Source organism: Trichomonas vaginalis, chromosome III (genome assembly GCF_026262505.1).
Source record: "Trichomonas vaginalis G3 chromosome III, whole genome shotgun sequence".
Lineage (NCBI taxonomy): Eukaryota > Parabasalia > Trichomonadida > Trichomonadidae > Trichomonas > Trichomonas vaginalis.
In genome coordinates, this window is record NC_067205.1 from 21,514,541 (window position 1) to 21,539,683 (window position 25,143).

The 25,143-nt window shown below is 31.4% G+C and overlaps 5 protein-coding genes across 5 annotated transcripts, besides 7 other annotated features; 3 read left to right on the forward strand and 2 right to left on the reverse strand.

Moving 5' to 3' along the window:
- The first annotated feature begins 1,230 nt into the window (after positions 1–1,230).
- Positions 1,231–1,549: a mobile genetic element.
- Positions 1,550–1,696: 147 nt separating this feature from the next.
- On the reverse strand, positions 1,697–2,432 carry TVAGG3_0739150 (uncharacterized protein; the record flags this gene model as incomplete). The annotated part of the gene is made up of 1 exon (XM_051244816.1): positions 1,697–2,431. A coding segment is annotated over one exon (735 nt), but the record flags the coding sequence as incomplete, so codon positions are not given.
- A 478-nt stretch (positions 2,433–2,910) lies between these two features.
- Positions 2,911–3,895: a mobile genetic element.
- A 7,159-nt stretch (positions 3,896–11,054) lies between these two features.
- Positions 11,055–11,373: a mobile genetic element.
- Positions 11,374–12,734: 1,361 nt separating this feature from the next.
- Positions 12,735–13,719: a mobile genetic element.
- Positions 13,720–15,225: 1,506 nt separating this feature from the next.
- TVAGG3_0739190 (phage tail repeat-like family) lies at positions 15,226–16,044 on the forward strand (the record flags this gene model as incomplete). Its single annotated transcript, XM_051244817.1, has 1 exon — positions 15,226–16,044. The coding sequence occupies one exon, from the start codon at positions 15,226–15,228 to the stop codon at positions 16,042–16,044; it is 819 nt and encodes a 272-aa protein (XP_051091404.1).
- Positions 16,045–16,183: 139 nt separating this feature from the next.
- Positions 16,184–16,546, forward strand: TVAGG3_0739200 (uncharacterized protein; the record flags this gene model as incomplete). The annotated part of the gene is made up of 1 exon (XM_051244818.1): positions 16,184–16,546. One exon carries the CDS (start codon positions 16,184–16,186, stop codon positions 16,544–16,546), a length of 363 nt encoding a protein of 120 aa, XP_051091405.1.
- An 18-nt stretch (positions 16,547–16,564) lies between these two features.
- On the forward strand, positions 16,565–16,807 carry TVAGG3_0739210 (serine threonine-protein phosphatase family; the record flags this gene model as incomplete). Its single annotated transcript, XM_051244819.1, has 1 exon — positions 16,565–16,807. The coding sequence occupies one exon, from the start codon at positions 16,565–16,567 to the stop codon at positions 16,805–16,807; it is 243 nt and encodes an 80-aa protein (XP_051091406.1).
- A 2-nt stretch (positions 16,808–16,809) lies between these two features.
- Positions 16,810–17,133, reverse strand: TVAGG3_0739220 (uncharacterized protein; the record flags this gene model as incomplete). Its single annotated transcript, XM_051244820.1, has 1 exon — positions 16,810–17,133. The coding sequence occupies one exon, from the start codon at positions 17,131–17,133 to the stop codon at positions 16,810–16,812; it is 324 nt and encodes a 107-aa protein (XP_051091407.1).
- Positions 17,134–18,645: 1,512 nt separating this feature from the next.
- Positions 18,646–19,631: a mobile genetic element.
- A 3,267-nt stretch (positions 19,632–22,898) lies between these two features.
- Positions 22,899–23,216: a mobile genetic element.
- Positions 23,217–24,578: 1,362 nt separating this feature from the next.
- Positions 24,579–25,143: part of a mobile genetic element that runs on past the window's edge.

A 25,143-nucleotide genomic window follows, 5' to 3' on the forward strand; every position in this document is an offset into this window, starting at 1 on the left:
AAAAATGGAGAAATAAATTATGAGTCTGGAAACTGGCTCGATGAAGTTGACCGCACAACTTTAGTTCCAGTTGTGACTCCAATAGAAGGTACGCCTATTGAAATAAATCCATTACGCGAATCTCTTCAAACGGCAACATACATTACAAAAAATTTCGATTCTCCCTTATATAGAATGGGCAGGAAAATACACGAAGCGATTATCGCAGATACTCCCCCTCAAAATCAAGAAAATCAGCAAAAATACATTCCTCGAAATTATCTAGCATCCAAATGTCATCAAATTTGGCATGCTGATATCCACTATTGGAGGAAACGAATAGGCAAATATTTGTTTGCGATAATAGACGACAGATCGCGAAAAATCATAGATTTTAATTTATTTACCGAAAAAACAGCTCAAAATACAACTGCAGTTCTTAAAAGAGCATTAAGTACTCTACCTCAACCACCATACGCTATTTGGACTGATAACGGCCTTGAAAATAAAAGCTCATTTCATCAACTTTTGGTTGAACGTGGAATTGAGCATATTTTCATTCAACCGGGCAATCCACAGGCAAATGGTAAGATTGAGAGATGGTGGCCATACGTGGAAAGAAACTGCAAGTCAGAATCAGATCTTCCACGGGTCATCAGATTTTACAATAATATGCCCCATTCTTCTTTGCCTGTGAATCCTGAAACGAACGTTTACTTTACGCCGAATGAATTCGAGGCCAGTGAAATTGATGATCACTGGTATCGAAATCCAGAACAAGAACCATTCTAGATAGTCGACGGTCAATTAAAAAACCTTAAGGAAAGCATTGACGAGTTCAGAAAATGAAAATCTCGAGCAAGTTCAATAAATTTTCAACAAATTCTCAAATCATTACGAATAAACACTTAATATTATCGTATTTACATCTTTTTAATACAACTATTTACTTACTGATGATTCATTGCAAATCGTAGATTTGGATGATAAGTTATCTAACAAAAGTTTCCGAGCTTACCGCTTAAAACAATAGCCTACATCATATCTACGAATACCTCGGTACTCCGAGGCTACAGTTTTGCGCAGAAAGTTCAAAAAGTGACTTCGAATGCTAAGTTATCTAACAAAAATTTCCGAGCTTACAGTTTAAAACAATAGTCTACATCATATCTACGAATACCTCGTTACTCCGAGGTTCAGGTTAGTAAAAATCAATCTAAAAATATTTTTTTATGTACGTTAATGTAATCTGAGAGTGAGAGGCATATAGGCATACTATATACCTCTCACCCTTCAATTCCTACCAGAAAGTTCGAAAACTTGGTCGCAATTGCATCTGATTGCGACCAAGTTTTCGAACTTTCTCGAGGGAATAGGAGCCTACAAAGCACTGATTATGTATTAGTGCCTGGTAGGCTCCTATTCACTTTCTAAATGGGAGAAACTTTGCTTTCATAAGATAACATACGAACAAAGTTTCTCCCATTTAGAGTTTGAATTGAAGGGTGCGAGGTATATAGGCATACTATATACCTCTCACCCTTTAATTCCTATGAAAACAGTTCTAAAATAAAAATAAAAAACAAACTTAAATTAACTATTAAATTTTTTATATTTTAATTTCATATTTTTAATAAAATTCCTTATATATTATAATTATTATATTAAAAACCCTTTCGAATTTTGGCGCGAAAATAAGAGTAGGTGTCACTTTTTGTCACTTTTCTAGTGACCCTTTTCGGTACGGAACAAAAAATGTGAATTCATGTTCATTTGTAATTGTAACATCTTCAATATTATGTCGAGAACTGTTGTCGATGACATAGAAGAAGTAAATATGTTCTGCATTGTTTTCGTTTGTGAATGTTCCTGAGACTGTGATATTTCTATCAATTTTGTTGTGGTATGTAGACAGAGGTTCTTTGTTGACAATGAGAGATGGATTGTTGAATATATATATGAAATTAATGTTTTCTTCATTTGATTTCTTAAGGCTTTCATCATAACAATAAATTGTGACTTTGTGAATTCCTTCATTCAAGTATGATGGAATATCGATGTTTTTATTGAATTCATGAGATGATGTATTATAAATTGTTATTCTTTCAACAAGTCGTTCTAAACCATTGTCATCAATAATGTAATTTATTGTAACTGTTCCACTTCCATCAAGATCAGTGACACTTCCTTTGATTTCAATTTGATTATTTATTCCTTTTCGAATTTGTTGATTGTTTTCTGTTGTTATAGAAATTGATGGTGTGTTGTAATTGAAATCAAATTGATAATGCAAATGATTTGAGTCTTTTTGATTAGAATCAACAGCCCAAATATAAATTATATGTGTTCCTTCTGAGAATGATGATGGAATTTTAACTGTGAAATCAAAATCATAATTTGTATTTATTTCATTGACTACTATTGATTGTGATGTCTTCTTAGTTGCTGTTTCACTGTCAAATTGGCAGTAAATATCAATTAGTTCATTGCCATCACGATCTGAAACAGATAAAGTAACAAAGATGTTGTAATCTGTATTCTTTGTGTATGATGACTTAGGAGCTGTTGTGATACTGATAATTGATGGATTATAAATGTATTCGAATGAAAGATTATATGTTTTGCTATTAAAACCATCTTTTAATAAATAAATATGAATTGTGTGATTGTTCTCTGGTAAATCATTTGGAAAAGTGATTGGTTTAGTGAAAGTTTCATCATTTGAATCGACTTGAACTTCGTATTGATTTTGAGTGTTATTATCTTCGTTGAAGTAATATTTAATGAGAGCTGTTGATTCTCCATTTGGATAACTTGCAATTCCTGATAATGTCAATGTCTGACCACTGTTCTTTATAATTTTTGTTGGATTTAAACCTAAATTAGATAGAGTAAGTTTATTTGAATATCCAACTGCAAATTCTAAAGAATTCTCGTAAACGAAAAAGGGGATTTGACTCCGTCAAATCCCCGCTCGCAAAAAGTGGACTTTACATGTCAAATTTTATATGCATGTAATGTCCACTTTTATGAGTTTTAGGAAGGAATTGGAAGCCATGAGTTACTGACATTTCATCAGTATCTCATAGCCTCCAATTCCTTCTTAAAATGGGAGAAACTTTGTCCGAATAGTTTAACATTCGGACAAAGTTTCTCCCATTTTAAGAAGGAATTGGAGGGTAAGAGATATACCATATGAATGTATATCTCTTACCCTCCAATTCCTTCTAGAAAGTGTCCAAACTTTGGGTTAATTGCAAACTATTAACCCAAAGTTTGGACACTTTCAAGTGGAGATGGAAGGCTTTGGGGTATATATTAATACAATATACCTCAAAGCCTTCCATCTCCACTACAAATGGGAGAAACTTTGTCCGAATAGTTTAACATTCGGACAAAGTTTCTCCCATCTTTCAATGTAATTGCTACCTGTGAGGTACTGACTTGAAGTCAGTGCTTCACAGGTAGCAATATCCAAAAATTTAAAAACATTTTATCAGTTCGTTAAAGAACTAGAGCCTCCTAGGTACTGAACCAGAATCAGTGCCTAGGGGACTCTAGTGATCTATATAAATCTGAGAAACTTTGAGGAAATTGTTCGACATTTCCTCAAAGTTTCTCAGCAATTTAGCGAGGAATGTTCGTTATCGTGTAGATATTTATAATATATACATGATAACAAACATTCCCGCTAAAAGATGTAAAATCTTATAAGAAATAATTGCAAAAGAATAACAAATTGCAACAAATTTTATATGAAACTGAACCTTATGAGGTAGTGATTCAAGATCACCGCCTCATAAGATTCAGTTTCAATCTCAAGTATCTCAAAAGTAAGGCTCTATTTTTGCCATGTAAAGTGTCACTTTACTGTCAAACCGTTTTTATCGTTTTCGTTTACAACAGAATCAATATTAGTTAATTGATTATCACTCTTAGCTTGTGCAGTTAATATGTGATCACCATAATCTAAATCGGAAATATAAATCGATACATCTGAATCAAATGTTCTAGCAATTGGATTAGTATTTTTTGTTCTTTTTAATTCTGAATCAATATAAAATTTTATCTCCACAGAATTACCTGGAGGATTATATACAGTATAATAAACAACCCAAACATTGTTTTTATCTGGAATCGTTTTCTTAGTTGGTTCTGTAAGTTCAATTCTAAATTCATCACCTGCAAGTAAATTTTTCTTATCATTTTCATATTTGTAATTATATTTTAATTTGATTTTTTTTTCATTTCTTTCAGAAAAATTATCTTTTGAATTTTCAAAATATTCATCCATATTACGAGTATTATTGTGAAATATCGATTTAGATTCACTTAATAATGTAATATTAGACATTTTCGTTTACGTAATTCGTTCATTTTTCTTGAGTTCGGAAATTTTGTTGTCAAAAAGATAAAACATATCATTGATATGTAGTGACATACATTTGTATTGTAAAGTTTATGTAGATTTAACAAGATTAATATGATTTCGTCAAAATTATTAAGTAAAAATTTTAAAATTTTAGTTTCTGGCGTTTGATATTCGTTCAATATCGTTAATTTATTAGTATTGTTCGTCAGAAATTATTGTCATACTGATGAAATTTGATTTCATTCCTTCAAATTAATGAAGGTCTCCATCAAAGTTTCCGTAAAAAAACTTCATTCTGTCAAATTAAGTCTTCCAATAACAAATTATTATATATATAAGAAAGTTTTGAATTATTATTTCTTAGGAACTCAACAATTCCTCTGTATACATTTCATTTAGTACTGTCCAAGGGTAATACTTGCTTGATTCCTCAATAAAGCAATATATTTCACTCCATGATGCATCGTTGGATATCCCCATATCTTCCAAATAGACAAGTTATATAGTTGTTATTTTATATTTTATTGTATTTATACTATTGATATTCACGCACTTGAATCAAAGCATACATAAATTGTACTTATTGATCAAAAAAATATTTAATTATATTTAAAATGATTTAGTATTTATTAAAAATCAAATTATTGGAGTAGTCATAGCATCTAATTCATATTTTTCTTTCTCCTTGTTTGCCTTTAAATCTGGGAACAGAACTATTCCATAAATAATGAAGAGAATATCGAAGATTACGAAAACAATAAGCCAAATTTTGCTTCGACTATAAATATAAATTATTTGTGTTATTTCAGAACAAATTGAATATAATATTTGAGAGAAGAAAATTAAATTATCTGAAAATTGACAAATCAATGATAATCCTACACTGTTAAGACCTAAGAATAGACTTATAGTGTTACCACTTGCTACTCCATAGCTAAACATGTTTCGTTTGCCCGTGAAAGCTAAAATTGAACAAATTATCAGGAAAATCAAGGAAAAGGCGGATGAAATTATCCAATGTATTCTTAATCCAAAGAAATAAATTGAAAAAGCAATAGAAATGAGAATAATACTAATAATTATTTGAAGAATATTATTAACTTGGATTATTTTGTAAGAAGATATGTGTTCTGGGGTTGCATTTGATATGACTATGTCAACAATGATTATTAATGGAGCTAAAATTAAGAGAATTGAATGAAAAATGTATTTTTTCTCTTTAGAAGCGTTTGATCTTGCTGTTATTTCAGGAGTTATGTTCGGAATAAACCAAATAAGTATACTTTGGATCAAAGAAATGGATGCAAAAACGTATAAAAAAATTTTTCTGTGAGATGTGTATAATGTATGGTTTCCGATATATGTTCCAAATATAATACCAACAAAATGAAGGATTCCGTATGAATCTCTTGTATTTTCTGGCGAAATATGCGAAATGTACAAAGGATTCATCAATAAATGGATATTTGCGGCTATCAATTGAAAGGCAATGACAACAAAAGCAGCAAAAACGTTATCCTTAGATATTGAAGCTTTTGATACAAGAGCGATTGAATTTGAAATACCTGCAGCAATTAAAATAAATTTTGTTCCGAATTTCCTGTAAGTAAATATAGAGGAAACAAGTGTGATGATGGTTATTGGTAAAACTATAGCAGCTAAAATATATTGATTCAGTGAGAGGCCTGAAAGAAAAAATATAGGAACACTCTTCCAATTTGCAATCGCACTTAATGCTGATCCAACGAATACAACTCCTACATAATATAATTGCTTATTCAATAAGATTCCCATAATTGTCAAATTTGACAACGATACATTTTTCTGACATTGGATCCATATTGAAAAATTGAGAAAAATCTTAAAACCGCTTTAAATAGAATGTATTGTTTCATTAATGAAAAAATTTTGATAAAAAAATCTAAAAAAATCTAATAAATTCGCTAAAAAATTGTTTAAATAATTGGAGTATTCAGATTGTCTGACTTTGATTTTTCTTCTTCCTGTATGTTCTTTAGTTCTGGGAACAATGTAAAGCCATATACAATTGTAAATATGCCAAAAACAATAAAAATGATGAGCCAAATCTTACTGAAGAGAAATATATGGATAGTGTCAATCAAAGACTCGCAAACAATGTTAAGAATTTGAGAAAAGAAAATAAGATTATCTGAAAATTGACAAATAAGAGAGAGGCCAACGCTGCTTAAACCCAAGTTCATACTTATATTAAAAAGATCTCCCATTATAAATCTAAATATGTTAGATTTGTTCATGAAATTTAATATTGTAACAATTATTAAGAAAACTAATACAAAAATAGAGGAAACTATCCAATGCTTCCTTAATCCAAAGAAATAAATCGTAAATATGATTGTTATAATTGTTATCAACGTTAATACATAAAAAACAATGTTAACTATGTTAACCTGATCAACAACTGAATGATCATGTACTATTGGAGCACAGTACCTAGGTACTGCATTTAATCCAGACAAAAATGGAAGTAACGTTAATGCAGCTGTATGGAACCAAAGTTTAACGTTTCTTGGAGCTTGTAATTCTTCGGAAGTTTCGGGAGTCATGTTAGGAATGAAGATAGTAAGAATGGATTGTATGATTGAGATGGCTGCATAAACGTATGAGAAAATTTTCCAATGTGGAGATATTGCAATACGAAAACCACTTATGGATCCAATTACTAAACCAATAAAATGGAATATTCCATATGAATTTCTTGTATTTGACATTGAAATATGAGAAATATATAATGGATTCATCAAATTACACATAATATATCCAACACCAATGAATGTTCCAGTAATATAAACGAGATATGAAGTGTTGGCTGCATTGAATGTCGCAATAATTAAACCAATTGCGATTAAAATACCGTTTATTATTGAATTGATTCTAGTTCCAAGTTTTTTGTACATCCAAATGGACAATACAATTGCTATTATTTCAACGAGGAATACTATTGGAAAATAGTAGTAAGTACTGTAATTTACTTCAATGATTTTGCTAGCAAGTATACTTTTCTACATTGTCGCTGCAGTATGAGTGACTACGGTGCCAAGAAATGCAACTCCGGCATACATAAGTTGCTTGTTGAGGATGATACCCATAATAATGGCAAATGACAATCTGTCTGACAGCGGATCTCTTATGAAAAAATTGAGGCAAATCTGAATGTCAGATATGTTTTGATGTATTTAGGTAGAATCTAAATTCTTGCAAAACAAACCGTAAAATTTACAATGGGCTCATTGAATATTTTATAAGAATCGAAAATTGAGGGAATCAATAAAATTTTAAAACGAACATTGACTAACCATAAGAGGAAACACATAATATGGAAAATATTTGATTAGAAGGGTAATTTTTCCACTTCAAATCATGTGAGTTCTTTCGATTTGATAAAATATTAATAAAAAAATATTTAAATAAATATGATTTTATAGTATAATTAATAATTTTAACATAGATAAGTGAAAACAAACTATGTTAACAAGCTGATTTGGGATCTAAATATTAATAAAATTAAATATCATGTTGATGGATTTGATGAGGCATTGATTTAATATAGTTGATGGATTTTTTACCTGTGAAAGAAAAAGCAAATATTTTGATAATCATAAATAAATTGAAATAAATGCAATAGAATTACATTTGATAACCATAATAAATGAGCGTATTATTCAGATGTTTTAACATGATTTCAGCTAAATATTACAAAAAATAGCAGGGATTTTATTTAGAAGATTTTGAAATAGTTAATGTTAATGCATAAATTGTTTTAGGAATCGAAAGGATGTTCTTGTGTTTGTTGTCTTTCAGACTGTTAGGAATAACAAAAAATGTTAATGGTTGATGTGATGATGTTTTATTATCATCATCAACAACATAAAGATAAATTGAATGAAATCCACATGAAATAGAATCAATTCCAATTGATTCGGTGAATGGACGTTGATTATTATCATAAATATAAAATGTTGTTAAATCATTAAATGTTTCTTCATCAAGTTTGTATTTGATTGTAAATGTTCCTCGCTCATCTGAATCTTGAACAAAACCATCAATATAAAGCTTCTTATTGACATCTTTGACAAATGTCTGATTATTTCTTGTTGTTATTGATAATAATGGTGAATTATAAAAATATTGAAAAGCTGATCGAAAAGGAGTAGATGTTTTATTTGATTCATCAGTTGCTGTTACTATAAGATGATGTAATGATTCAGTCAGTTCTGATGGAAATTCTAGATCAAAGGAAAATGGATGTTCATTAATATTTAAAATTTCAATAGTTTTAGTGTCAATGATGTCGTTGTCAATGTAACATCGAATAGTGACAAGACCTGTGCCATCAAGATCTACAATCTGACCTTCAAGATGAATACTCTTGTTCAAACATCGATGATATGGACCGTTCTCGAATGTGTTGATTGTGAGTTCGGGTGAATTGTATTCATAATAAAAATAAATATGTTCTTCGTTTGATTTCTTGTTGTGTTCATCTGAGCAATAAATTGTGATACTGTGAACAGATTCTGAAAATGCTGTTGGAAATTCAACTTCGTTAGAAAATGAAATAATACATTCTGTGTTCATGGATTCTGAATGTAATTCTGAATATGGATAATCATCAAATTTGTAAAAGATAGAGATATGACCTGTGCAGTCCGAATCTTCGATACTTCCCTCAATATTGATAAATTTGTTTGTTGTCTTGTGGAATCTGCTGAAATTATATGTTGAAACCGAAACAATTGGTGAATTGAAAACAAATTCGGATGTCTTAGTGTAGTTTGATGATGTTTTGAAGAAGCTGTCTTCAATCCAAATAAAAATTGTATGATTACTCTCTGAATCGTATTCTTCGAAGATTTCTGATGTTGGAATAAAAAATGTGAATTCATATACCATACCGAAAAGGGTCGCTAGAAAAAGTGACTTTTGGCGCCAAAATTATTTTTTAAAAAAAACTTATTTTTATTATTTAATCAATATTACACCATTACATATTATTTTTTATATCAAATCCATACTATTTTTCAGAATGGAAGTTTTTGTAAACTTTTACAAAACTCAAATGGATCCATATCACTGGCATCGTACCTCCAGAAAATTAGTTGACATCGAATGGCTAAAGGAATCGGTTCAACAAATTAACTCTGGAATGAAGCTAAAGGATATTTGCAAAAAGGCCCGTTTAAATAATGGTACCTTTCGTGAAATATCCAAAACCATGTTCAAAAAGCTTGTCAGAGAAAATAATTTGGAATTAATTCCAAAAAGAGGAAGAAAACAAATAGAAATTAATCTTGATGCCTGCCAAGCTTATGCAAATTTGAAAGATTTAATGCCCGATGCAGGCATCAATAAAATTATTCAGAAAATGAAAACAGACCTTGTCAATATTGAGAAGAATCCAGAAGAATTTCAAAAAATTCAATCAGAAATTCAAAAAAATGGAGAAATAAATTATGAGTCTGGAAACTGGCTCGATGAAGTTGACCGCACAACTTTAGTTCCAGTTGTGACTCCAATAGAAGGTACGCCTATTGAAATAAATCCATTACGCGAATCTCTTCAAACGGCAACATACATTACAAAAAATTTCGATTCTCCCTTATATAGAATGGGCAGGAAAATACACGAAGCGATTATCGCAGATACTCCCCCTCAAAATCAAGAAAATCAGCAAAAATACATTCCTCGAAATTATCTAGCATCCAAATGTCATCAAATTTGGCATGCTGATATCCACTATTGGAGGAAACGAATAGGCAAATATTTGTTTGCGATAATAGACGACAGATCGCGAAAAATCATAGATTTTAATTTATTTACCGAAAAAACAGCTCAAAATACAACTGCAGTTCTTAAAAGAGCATTAAGTACTCTACCTCAACCACCATATGCTATTTGGACTGATAACGGCCTTGAAAATAAAAGCTCATTTCATCAACTTTTGGTTGAACGTGGAATTGAGCATATTTTCATTCAACCGGGCAATCCACAGGCAAATGGTAAGATTGAGAGATGGTGGCCATACGTGGAAAGAAACTGCAAGTCAGAATCAGATCTTCCACGGGTCATCAGATTTTACAATAATATGCCCCATTCTTCTTTGCCTGTGAATCCTGAAACGAACGTTTACTTTACGCCGAATGAATTCGAGGCCAGTGAAATTGATGATCACTGGTATCGAAATCCAGAACAAGAACCATTCTAGATAGTCGACGGTCAATTAAAAAACCTTAAGGAAAGCATTGACGAGTTCAGAAAATGAAAATCTCGAGCAAGTTCAATAAATTTTCAACAAATTCTCAAATCATTACGAATAAACACTTAATATTATCGTATTTACATCTTTTTAATACAACTATTTACTTACTGATGATTCATTGCAAATCGTAGATTTGGATGATAAGTTATCTAACAAAAGTTTCCGAGCTTACCGCTTAAAACAATAGCCTACATCATATCTACGAATACCTCGGTACTCCGAGGCTACAGTTTTGCGCAGAAAGTTCAAAAAGTGACTTCGAATGCTAAGTTATCTAACAAAAATTTCCGAGCTTACAGTTTAAAACAATAGTCTACATCATATCTACGAATACCTCGTTACTCCGAGGTTCAGGTTAGTAAAAATCAATCTAAAAATATTTTTTTATGTACGTTAATGTAATCTGAGAGTGAGAGGCATATAGGCATACTATATACCTCTCACCCTTCAATTCCTACCAGAAAGTTCGAAAACTTGGTCGCAATTGCATCTGATTGCGACCAAGTTTTCGAACTTTCTCGAGGGAATAGGAGCCTACAAAGCACTGATTATGTATTAGTGCCTGGTAGGCTCCTATTCACTTTCTAAATGGGAGAAACTTTGCTTTCATAAGATAACATACGAACAAAGTTTCTCCCATTTAGAGTTTGAATTGAAGGGTGCGAGGTATATAGGCATACTATATACCTCTCACCCTTTAATTCCTATGAAAACAGTTCTAAAATAAAAATAAAAAACAAACTTAAATTAACTATTAAATTTTTTATATTTTAATTTCATATTTTTAATAAAATTCCTTATATATTATAATTATTATATTAAAAACCCTTTCGAATTTTGGCGCGAAAATAAGAGTAGGTGTCACTTTTTGTCACTTTTCTAGTGACCCTTTTCGGTACGGAACAAAAAATGTGAATTCATGTTCATTTGTAATTGTAACATCTTCAATATTATGTCGAGAACTGTTGTCGATGACATAGAAGAAGTAAATATGTTCTGCATTGTTTTCGTTTGTGAATGTTCCTGAGACTGTGATATTTCTATCAATTTTGTTGTGGTATGTAGACAGAGGTTCTTTGTTGACAATGAGAGATGGATTGTTGAATATATATATGAAATTAATGTTTTCTTCATTTGATTTCTTAAGACTTTCATCATAACAATAAATTGTGACTTTGTGAATTCCTTCATTCAAGTATGATGGAATATCGATGTTTTTATTGAATTCATGAGATGATGTATTATAAATTGTTATTCTTTCAACAAGTCGTTCTAAACCATTGTCATCAATAATGTAATTTATTGTAACTGTTCCACTTCCATCAAGATCAGTGACACTTCCTTTGATTTCAATTTGATTATTTATTCCTTTTCGAATTTGTTGATTGTTTTCTGTTGTTATAGAAATTGATGGTGTGTTGTAATTGAAATCAAATTGATAATGCAAATGATTTGAGTCTTTTTGATTAGAATCAACAGCCCAAATATAAATTATATGTGTTCCTTCTGAGAATGATGATGGAATTTTAACTGTGAAATCAAAATCATAATTTGTATTTATTTCATTGACTACTATTGATTGTGATGTCTTCTTAGTTGCTGTTTCACTGTCAAATTGGCAGTAAATATCAATTAGTTCATTGCCATCACGATCTGAAACAGATAAAGTAACAAAGATGTTGTAATCTGTATTCTTTGTGTATGATGACTTAGGAGCTGTTGTGATACTGATAATTGATGGATTATAAATGTATTCGAATGAAAGATTATATGTTTTGCTATTAAAACCATCTTTTAATAAATAAATATGAATTGTGTGATTGTTCTCTGGTAAATCATTTGGAAAAGTGATTGGTTTAGTGAAAGTTTCATCATTTGAATCGACTTGAACTTCGTATTGATTTTGAGTGTTATTATCTTCGTTGAAGTAATATTTAATGAGAGCTGTTGATTCTCCATTTGGATAACTTGCAATTCCTGATAATGTCAATGTCTGACCACTGTTCTTTATAATTTTTGTTGGATTTAAACCTAAATTAGATAGAGTAAGTTTATTTGAATATCCAACTGCAAATTCTAAAGAATTCTCGTAAACGAAAAAGGGGATTTGACTCCGTCAAATCCCCGCTCGCAAAAAGTGGACTTTACATGTCAAATTTTATATGCATGTAATGTCCACTTTTATGAGTTTTAGGAAGGAATTGGAAGCCATGAGTTACTGACATTTCATCAGTATCTCATAGCCTCCAATTCCTTCTTAAAATGGGAGAAACTTTGTCCGAATAGTTTAACATTCGGACAAAGTTTCTCCCATTTTAAGAAGGAATTGGAGGGTAAGAGATATACCATATGAATGTATATCTCTTACCCTCCAATTCCTTCTAGAAAGTGTCCAAACTTTGGGTTAATTGCAAACTATTAACCCAAAGTTTGGACACTTTCAAGTGGAGATGGAAGGCTTTGGGGTATATATTAATACAATATACCTCAAAGCCTTCCATCTCCACTACAAATGGGAGAAACTTTGTCCGAATAGTTTAACATTCGGACAAAGTTTCTCCCATCTTTCAATGTAATTGCTACCTGTGAGGTACTGACTTGAAGTCAGTGCTTCACAGGTAGCAATATCCAAAAATTTAAAAACATTTTATCAGTTCGTTAAAGAACTAGAGCCTCCTAGGTACTGAACCAGAATCAGTGCCTAGGGGACTCTAGTGATCTATATAAATCTGAGAAACTTTGAGGAAATTGTTCGACATTTCCTCAAAGTTTCTCAGCAATTTAGCGAGGAATGTTCGTTATCGTGTAGATATTTATAATATATACATGATAACAAACATTCCCGCTAAAAGATGTAAAATCTTATAAGAAATAATTGCAAAAGAATAACAAATTGCAACAAATTTTATATGAAACTGAACCTTATGAGGTAGTGATTCAAGATCACCGCCTCATAAGATTCAGTTTCAATCTCAAGTATCTCAAAAGTAAGGCTCTATTTTTGCCATGTAAAGTGTCACTTTACTGTCAAACCGTTTTTATCGTTTTCGTTTACAACAGAATCAATATTAGTTAATTGATTATCACTCTTAGCTTGTGCAGTTAATATGTGATCACCATAATCTAAATCGGAAATATAAATCGATACATCTGAATCAAATGTTCTAGCAATTGGATTAGTATTTTTTGTTCTTTTTAATTCTGAATCAATATAAAATTTTATCTCCACAGAATTACCTGGAGGATTATATACAGTATAATAAACAACCCAAACATTGTTTTTATCTGGAATCGTTTTCTTAGTTGGTTCTGTAAGTTCAATTCTAAATTCATCACCTGCAAGTAAATTTTTCTTATCATTTTCATATTTGTAATTATATTTTAATTTGATTTTTTTTTCATTTCTTTCAGAAAAATTATCTTTTGAATTTTCAAAATATTCATCCATATTACGAGTATTATTGTGAAATATCGATTTAGATTCACTTAATAATGTAATATTAGACATTTTCGTTTACGTAATTCGTTCATTTTTCTTGAGTTCGGAAATTTTGTTGTCAAAAAGATAAAACATATCATTGATATGTAGTGAAAAAAAAAAAAAAAAAAAAAAAAAAAAAGGTAGTGGGGCTTCCAGGCACTTCGTGCCTTCTAGCCCTGAAGATGTTTAGTATAAATGAAGTTTTTATTCGGAAAATTGTTAGTCTTCTTGGTCGAAAACATTATATAATGTTTCACTTTTCACAAATTATATATGTTTTCATGTTTTGTCAAGACTTCTTCGTAAATGTTTTGTCAAGACTTCTTCGTAAATGTTTTGTCAAGACTTCTTCTTCGTAAATGTTTTGTCAAGACTTCTTCGTAAAATCAGACAAAAATAATGTTTAGGTGAAGAGGTGAGATTTCACCTGTTTTTTCACCTCTTTTCTCACCTCTTGAATTTTCATGAAATTTACACCAAAAATAATGTTTAGGTGAAGAGGTGAGATTTCACCTGTTTTTCACCTAATTTTTCACCCTCTTGAATTTTCATGAAATTTACACCAAAAATATACTACTAGGGTCATTTACGAAGAAATCTCAACAAAGTCTTTACGAAGAAATCTCAACAAAACATAGACAAGAAAGTTCATGAGAAATTAGATGAAGAAGTCTTAACAAAGTCTTTACGAAGAAATTCATGAAAATTCAAGAGGTGAGAAATGAGGTGAAAAAAGAGGTGAAATCTCACCTCTTCACCTAAAATATATTTTTGGGTCATTTTACGAAGAAATCTCAACAAAGTCTTTACGAAGAAATCTCAACAAAGTCTTTACGAAGAAGTCACAATAAAGTCTTTACGAAGAAGTCACAATAAAGTCTTTACGAAGAAATTCATGAAAATTCAACGGGTGAGAAATGAGGTGAGAAAACAGGTGACATCTCACCTCATATGTCCTTACTGAAAAAGTATGTGTTCCATCTGAAGTTCTTATATACGGGTCTTCCAGGAGCTTTTCACAAATTATATATGTTTTCATGCTTTGTCACTTTTCTGTCACTTTTCGGGTAAAAACATTTTTATTATTATATATAAATGAATTTTACAAAACCACCGTTACCGTTCTTTGGAAATAAGAGTAGATGTAAAGATATTATATTGAGAGAACTTAAGAAACTACCGAATGGTCTAACATTTGTAGATTTGTTCGGTGGAAGTTTCTATATATCCCATTTGTGCCATACAATATTCCCAGACTCAAAGATTATATGCAATGACTTCGACAACTATATGGACCGTCTCAAACATATACCAGACACAAACAATATATTGAAAGAGTTAAAAGAAAAGATACCTATAGGTAAGATGGAACGTATACCATTAGATAAGAAAAATACTGTCAGAGAGGTTTTGAAAAAGGCAGAATATATTGACTGGGATAGTATATCTGCTAGACTATTATATAGTGGTTCTATAAGAGTTCATGACATTGAAACACTTATGTCAAAAGTTTTATATCTTAACTATACAAAGGTTTTCAAAGAGAACATAGAAAAATATATTGAGGGTATAGAGTTTGTGAGATGTCATTGGACAGAGTTGTATGAAAAATATAAAGACAAGGAAAATGTTTTCTTTATAGTAGACCCGCCGTTCTTTAACACATACGATTTTCAATACCAAGTAGACTGGACTTTGAGAGACTCTTTAGAAACTTTAGACGTTTTACATAACCATCCATGCTTTTACTTTACATCCGATAAAAGTGGTTTGGAAAGTGTCATGAGATGGTTAGAGGATATACATGACTATGAGTTTAGATACGATAAGATAGAATATGAGAGAGGTCCTATAAACCGGAAAAAGTGTCATAACAAAGAAATTTTATTGGTAACTAAATGTGGTTTGAAATAGGACTACTTGTTTTAGGTTTTTTCCATTGTGTCATTTACTTATTTGACGTGGCAGAAAGATATAGAGAATATGAAGATGAACCAATGCCAGCAAATGTTCAGCACATGTACTCGTAAGAGATATTTTTATCTAATATTAAATGGACGCACAGAACTTAGCGAATGCACAGCAACCTGGACAACCAAACCCAGAGAATATTCCAAATGAAGTTAGAATACAAACTGCAATGGCAAACTATGGTCAAGTGCCAACAGATGTACAAATGCAAACTGCCATGTCAAATGACGCTGCGTTAGGCTTACCACCATGGTATGCAAATATGAGATGGAAAGAGTTTTATACAAACCCTGAAGTGGGATATAAACAACTCTATGCAGATGACGCGAACACAGGAGTTGACCCAGAGTATGTTTTCTACCAGAGGAGAAACAGAATGTATGAGCTCCAGTTAAAGAATGCTATGGAACTCAACAGGAAACGTAAGAGACTAGGCGGACATTAGATTTTTACATATAGTAAAATGGGTTTCTTTGGAAGAATAGGAAACTTCTTTCGAAATGTTGGAAGAGGTATATGGAATGGAATAAAATCTGTCGGAAGAGGAATTTGGAACGGAGTCAAAAATATTGGTAAAAGAGTAGGTCAGTTCGTTGGTATTATACCTAAAGACCCTGAACCAGAAGAACAAGCTCCTGTTATACAACAGCCTGAACCTGCACCACAGTCAAGTTGGCAACCAAATCCAACACCTCAACCGTATTAAAATTATATTTTTACCGTTCGATAGTAGTTGTATATGAAACTAAGTTCTAAGTAAAACGCATGGTATAATGGAATTATTCTTTTTCTTCCATCTGTAGTAAACCATACTTGAAAGTCTGAAATACTTCCACTTGGTGGTTCATATAACTTTGTAGGTTTTTCGTAAAAGTCATTTGCCAAGCATAAGAAAGAGTTTTGAGCGCCAGAAAATGAAGCATGAACAATAATAGCAGCTGGGTCGAAAACATCTTTAAATAAATATGGTTCATCTCTTGCATATCGACTGTAAATATTTGCTAAAGGAAGTTCGACTTTCTGATTTAACATTCTTTGCAAATAATACCATGACATTGCAGTGAATTCTGTATATATTTGTTCGTCTTTCTTTGGATTGTCTTCGTAGATTTGAAATGACACTTGTGAATTTTGTTTGTCATATACAATTCTCACATAAAGTGTGCTCTCGGTATTTGCATATTCATCAGCATATTTTGCATAACATGAATTTATTTTATCTTCTATATTTTTTAACGCAGTCTGTAGAGAAGATGAAAGGTCAACTTGTATTAGCTCAATTTCTTCCCACATTTTCGTTTCCCTTCAGATATATAATCTATATGAAACCTTACAATAAATGGAAAACTTTTTATCTTCTACAGACACAAACTTCATTCTACGAAAGCCAATAGCTTTTGTGACGGATGGGTCTCTTAGCCATCTCAATGGGTAGTCAAAACGATAGCCTTCATGCTTTACGGTCTCTGTCTCAAACTTTTGACCGACATTCGTAAAAAGTTCATCTAATGGTTTAGTTGTAGCAACTCTTGAATTTTCTTTTTCTATTGAAAGCATATTTTATCTAGAATAAAAATGTCGAAAGAAACAGCGTCTATGAGAGAAATACAACACAACCGACAACTCATTGTACAAGCTCTAAATAAGAACACAACAAACTTTTCAAACTATTCTAAGATATCTGAGTCATTGAAAGAAGGAAACTTAAAACTGACGATAAACCCAATGACAGACGAGTTTCTGTTTCAAGACAGTAAGAACCATACTGTTTGTATAAATCCAACAAAAAGAACTTTAAACGAGAAACCTATAGATGAACTTCTTTTGAAAGCAGATATTGACAACAAAGCTGACAAAGAGTATGTAGATGCAACAAGAGACTATATAATCAAAATTGATAATGCAAATGATTTGAGTCTTTTTGATTAGAATCAACAGCCCAAATATAAATTATATGTGTTCCTTCTGAGAATGATGATGGAATTTTAACTGTGAAATCAAAATCATAATTTGTATTTATTTCATTGACTACTATTGATTGTGATGTCTTCTAGTTGCTGTTTCACTGTCAAATTGGCAGTAAATATCAATTAGTTCATTGCCATCACGATCTGAAACAGATAAAGTAACAAAGATGTTGTAATCTGTATTCTTTGTGTATGATGACTTAGGAGCTGTTGTGATACTGATAATTGATGGATTATAAATGTATTCGAATGAAAGATTATATGTTTTGCTATTAAAACCATCTTTTATAAATAAATATGAATTGTTGTGATTGTTCTCTGGTAAATCATTTGGAAAAGTGATTGGTTTAGTGAAAGTTTCATCATTTGAATCGACTTGAACTTCGTATTGATTTTGAGTGTTATTATCTTCGTTGAAGTAATATTTAATGAGAGCTGTTGATTCTCCATTTGGATAATTGCAATTCCTGATAATGTCAATGTCTGACCACCATGTTCTTTATAATTTTTGTTGGATTTAAACCTAAATTAGATAGAGTAAGTTTATTTGAATATCCAACTGCAAATTCTAAAGAATTCTCGTAAACGAAAAAGGGGATTTGACTCCGTCAAATCCCCGCTCGCAAAAAGTGGACTTTACATGTCAAATTTTATATGCATGTAATGTCCACTTTTATGAGTTTTAGGAAGGAATTGGAAGCCATGAGTTACTGACATTTCATCAGTATCTCATAGCCTCCAATTCCTTTAAAATGGGAGAAACTTTGTCCGAATAGTTTAACATTCGGACAAAGTTTCTCCCATTTTAAGAAGGAATTGGAGGGTAAGAGATATACCATATGAATGTATATCTCTTACCCTCCAATTCCTTCTAGAAAGTGTCCAAACTTTGGGTTAATTGCAAACTATTAACCCAAAGTTTGGACACTTTCAAGTGGAGATGGAAGGCTTTGGGGTATATATTAATACAATATACCTCAAAGCCTTCCATCTCCACTACAAATGGGAGAAACTTTGTCCGAATAGTTTAACATTCGGACAAAGTTTCTCCCATCTTTCAATGTAATTGCTACCTGTGAGGTACTGACTTGAAGTCAGTGCTTCACAGGTAGCAATATCCAAAAATTTAAAAACATTTTATCAGTTCGTTAAAGAACTAGAGCCTCCTAGGTACTGAACCAGAATCAGTGCCTAGGGGACTCTAGTGATCTATATAAATCTGAGAAACTTTGAGGAAATTGTTCGACATTTCCTCAAAGTTTCTCAGCAATTTAGCGAGGAATGTTCGTTATCGTGTAAGATATTTATAATATATACATGATAACAAACATTCCCCGCTAAAAGATGTAAAATCTTATAAGAAATAATTGCAAAAGAATAACAAATTGCAACAAATTTTATATGAAACTGAACCTTATGAGGTAGTGATTCAAGATCACCGCCTCATAAGATTCAGTTTCAATCTCAAGTATCTCAAAAGTAAGGCTCTATTTTTGCCATGTAAAGTGTCACTTTACTGTCAAACCGTTTTTATCGTTTTCGTGTTACAACAGAATCAATATTAGTTAATTGATTATCACTCTTAGCTTGTGCAGTTAATATGTGATCACCATAATCTAAATCGGAAATATAAATCGATACATCTGAATCAAATGTTCTAGCAATTGGATTAGTATTTTTTGTTCTTTTTAATTCTGAATCAATATAAAATTTTATCTCCACAGAATTACCTGGAGGATTATATACAGTATAATAAACAACCAAACATTGTTTTTATCTGGAATCGTTTTCTTAGTTGGTTCTGTAAGTTCAATTCTAAATTCATCACCTGCAAGTAAATTTTTCTTATCATTTTCATATTTGTAATTTATTTTTAATTTGATTTTTTTTTTCATTTCTTTCAGAAAAATTATCTTTTGAATTTTCAAAATATTCATCATATTACGAGTATTATTGTGAAATATCGATTTAGATTCACTTAATAATGTAATATTAGACATTTTCGTTTACGTAATTCGTTCATTTTTCTTGAGTTCGGAAATTTTGTTGTCAAAAAGATAAAACATATCATTGATATGTAGTGAAAAAAAAAAAAAAAAAAAAAAAAAAAAAGGTAGTGGGGCTTCCAGGCACTTCGTGCCCTCTAGCCCTGAAGATGTTTAGTATAAATGAAGTTTTTATTCGGAAAATTGTTAGTCTTCTTGGTCGAAAACATTATATAATGTTTCACTTTTCACAAATTATATATGTTTTCATGTTTTGTCAAGACTTCTTCGTAAATGTTTTTGTCAAGACTTCTTCGTAAATGTTTTGTCAAGACTTCTTCTTCGTAAATGTTTTGTCAAGACTTCTTCGTAAAATCAGACAAAAATAATGTTTAGGTGAAGAGGTGAGATTTCACCTGTTTTTTCACCTCTTTTCTCACCTCTTGAATTTTCATGAAATTTTACACCAAAAATAATGTTTAGGTGAAGAGGTGAGATTTCACCTGTTTTTTCACCTAATTTTTCACCCTCTTGAATTTCATGAAATTTACACCAAAAATATTACTACTGGGTCATTTACGAAGAAATCTCAACAAAGTCTTTACGAAGAAATCTCACACAACATAGACAAGAAAGTTCATGAGAAATTAGATGAAGAAGTCTTTAACAAAGTCTTTACGAAGAAATTCATGAAAATTCAAGAGGTGAGAAATGAGGTGAAAAAAGAGGTGAAATCTCACCTCTTCACCTAAAATATATTTTTGGGTCATTTTACGAAGAAATCTCAACAAAGTCTTTACGAAGAAATCTCAACAAAGTCTTTACGAAGAAGTCACAATAAAGTCTTTACGAAGAAGTCACAATAAAGTCTTTACGAAGAAATTATGAAAATTCAACGGGTGAGAAATGAGGTGAGAAAACAGGTGACATCTCACCTCATATGTCCTTACTGAAAAAGTATGTGTTCCATCTGAAGTTCTTATATACGGGTCTTCCAGGAGCTTTTCACAAATTATATATGTTTTATGCTTTGTCACTTTTCTGTCACTTTTCGGGTAAAAACATTTTTATATTAATATATAAATGAATTTTACAAAACCACCGTTACCGTTCTTTGGAAATAAGAGTAGATGTAAAGATATTATATTGAGAGAACTTAAGAAACTACCGAATGGTCTAACATTTGTAGATTTGTTCGGTGGAAGTTTCTATATATCCCATTTGTGCCATACAATATTCCCAGACTCAAAGATTATATGCAATGACTTCGACAACTATATGGACCGTCTCAAACATATACCAGACACAAACAATATATTGAAAGAGTTAAAAGAAAAGATACTATAGGTAAGATGGAACGTATACCATTAGATAAGAAATTTCGTGAAATATCCAAAACCATGTTCAAAAAGCTTGTCAGAGAAAATAATTTGGAATTAATTCCAAAAAGAGGAAGAAAACAAATAGAAATTAATCTTGATGCCTGCCAAGCTTATGCAAATTTGAAAGATTTAATGCCCGATGCAGGCATCAATAAATTATTCAGAAAATGAAACAGACCTTGTCAATATTGAGAAGAATCCAGAAGAATTTCAAAAAATTCAATCAGAAATTCAAAAAAATGGAGAAATAAATTATGAGTCTGGAAACTGGCTCGATGAAGTTGACCGCACAACTTTAGTTCCAGTTGTGACTCCAATAGAAGGTACGCCTATTGAAATAATCCATTACGCGAATCTCTTCAAACGGCAACATACATTACAAAAAATTTCGATTCTCCCTCATATAGAATGGGCAGGAAAATACACGAAGCGATTATTGCAGATACTCCCCCTCAAAATCAAGAAAATCAGCAAAAATACATTCCTCGAAATTATCTAGCATCCAAATGTCATCAAATTTGGCATGCTGATATCCACTATTGGAGGAAACGAATAGGCAAATATTTGTTTGCGATAATAGACGACAGATCGCGAAAAATCATAGATTTTAATTTATTTACCGAAAAAACAGCTCAAAATACAACTGCAGTTCTTAAAAGAGCATTAAGTACTCTACCTCAACCACCATACGCTATTTGGACTGATAACGGCCTTGAAAATAAAAGCTCATTTCATCAACTTTTGGTTGAACGTGGAATTGAGCATATTTTCATTCAACCGGGCAATCCACAGGCAAATGGTAAGATTGAGAGATGGTGGCCATACGTGGAAAGAAACTGCAAGTCAGAATCAGATCTTCCACGGGTTATCAGATTTTACAATAATATGCCCCATTCTTCTTTGCCTGTGAATCCTGAAACGAACGTTTACTTTACGCCGAATGAATTCGAGGCCAGTGAAATTGATGATCACTGGTATCGAAATCCAGAACAAGAACCATTCTAGATAGTCGACGGTCAATTAAAAAACCTTAAGGAAAGCATTGACGAGTTCAGAAAATGAAAATCTCGAGCAAGTTCAATAAATTTTCAACAAATTCTCAAATCATTACGAATAAACACTTAATATTATCGTATTTACATCTTTTTAATACAACTATTTACTTACTGATGATTCATTGCAAATCGTAGATTTGGATGATAAGTTATCTAACAAAAGTTTCCGAGCTTACCGCTTAAAACAATAGCCTACATCATATCTACGAATACCTCGGTACCGAGGCTACAGTTTTGCGCAGAAAGTTCAAAAAGTGACTTCGAATGCTAAGTTATCTAACAAAAATTTCCGAGCTTACCAGTTTAAAACAATAGTCTACATCATATCTACGAATACCTCGTTACTCCGAGGTTCAGGTTAGTAAAAATCAATCTAAAAATATTTTTTTATGTACGTTAATGTAATCTGAGAGTGAGAGGCATATAGGCATACTATATACCTCTCACCCTTCAATTCCTACCAGAAAGTTCGAAAACTTGGTCGCAATTGCATCTGATTGCGACCAAGTTTTCGAACTTTCTCGAGGGAATAGGAGCCTACAAAGCACTGATTATGTATTAGTGCCTGGTAGGCTCCTATTCACTTTCTAAATGGGAGAAACTTTGCTTTCATAAGATAACATACGAACAAAGTTTCTCCCATTTAGAGTTTGAATTGAAGGGTGCGAGGTATATAGGCATACTATATATCTCTCACCCTTAATTCCTATGAAAACAGTTCTAAAATAAAAATAAAAAACAAACTTAAATTAACTATTAAATTTTTTATATTTTAATTTCATATTTTTAATAAAATTCCTTATATATTATAATTATTATATTAAAAACCCTTTCGAATTTTGGCGCGAAAATAAGAGTAGGTGTCACTTTTTGTCACTTTTCTAGTGACCCTTTTCGGTACGGAACAAAAAATGTGAATTCATGTTCATTTGTAATTGTAACATCTTCAATATTATGTCGAGAACTGTTGTCGATGACATAGAAGAAGTAAATATGTTCTGCATTGTTTTCGTTTGTGAATGTTCCTGAGACTGTGATATTTCTATCAATTTTGTTGTGGTATGTAGACAGAGGTTCTTTGTTGACAATGAGAGATGGATTGTTGAATATATATATGAAATTAATGTTTTCTTCATTTGATTTCTTAAGACTTTCATCATAACAATAAATTGTGACTTTGTGAATTCCTTCATTCAAGTATGATGGAATATCGATGTTTTTATTGAATTCATGAGATGATGTATTATAAATTGTTATTCTTTCAACAAGTCGTTCTAAACCATTGTCATCAATAATGTAATTTATTGTAACTGTTCCACTTCCATCAAGATCAGTGACACTTTCCTTTGATTTCAATTTGATTATTTATTCCTTTTCGAATTTGTTGATTGTTTTCTGTTGTTATAGAAATTGATGGTGTGTTGTAATTGAAATCAAATTGATAATGCAAATGATTTGAGTCTTTTTGATTAGAATCAACAGCCCAAATATAAATTATATGTGTTCCTTCTGAGAATGATGATGGAATTTTAACTGTGAAATCAAAATCATAATTTGTATTTATTTCATTGACTACTATTGATTGTGATGTCTTCTTAGTTGCTGTTTCACTGTCAAATTGGCAGTAAATATCAATTAGTTCATTGCCATCACGATCTGAAACAGATAAAGTAACAAAGATGTTGTAATCTGTATTCTTTGTGTATGATGACTTAGGAGCTGTTGTGATACTGATAATTGATGGATTATAAATGTATTCGAATGAAAGATTATATGTTTTGCTATTAAAACCATCTTTTAATAAATAAATATGAATTGTGTGATTGTTCTCTGGTAAATCATTTGGAAAAGTGATTGGTTTAGTGAAAGTTTCATCATTTGAATCGACTTGAACTTCGTATTGATTTTGAGTGTTATTATCTTCGTTGAAGTAATATTTAATGAGAGCTGTTGATTCTCCATTTGGATAACTTGCAATTCCTGATAATGTCAATGTCTGACCACTGTTCTTTATAATTTTTGTTGGATTTAAACCTAAATTAGATAGAGTAAGTTTATTTGAATATCCAACTGCAAATTCTAAAGAATTCTCGTAAACGAAAAAGGGGATTTGACTCCGTCAAATCCCCGCTCGCAAAAAGTGGACTTTACATGTCAAATTTTATATGCATGTAATGTCCACTTTTATGAGTTTTAGGAAGGAATTGGAAGCCATGAGTTACTGACATTTCATCAGTATCTCATAGCCTCCAATTCCTTCTTAAAATGGGAGAAACTTTGTCCGAATAGTTTAACATTCGGACAAAGTTTCTCCCATTTTAAGAAGGAATTGGAGGGTAAGAGATATACCATATGAATGTATATCTCTTACCCTCCAATTCCTTCTAGAAAGTGTCCAAACTTTGGGTTAATTGCAAACTATTAACCCAAAGTTTGGACACTTTCAAGTGGAGATGGAAGGCTTTGGGGTATATATTAATACAATATACCTCAAAGCCTTCCATCTCCACTACAAATGGGAGAAACTTTGTCCGAATAGTTTAACATTCGGACAAAGTTTCTCCCATCTTTCAATGTAATTGCTACCTGTGAGGTACTGACTTGAAGTCAGTGCTTCACAGGTAGCAATATCCAAAAATTTAAAAACATTTTA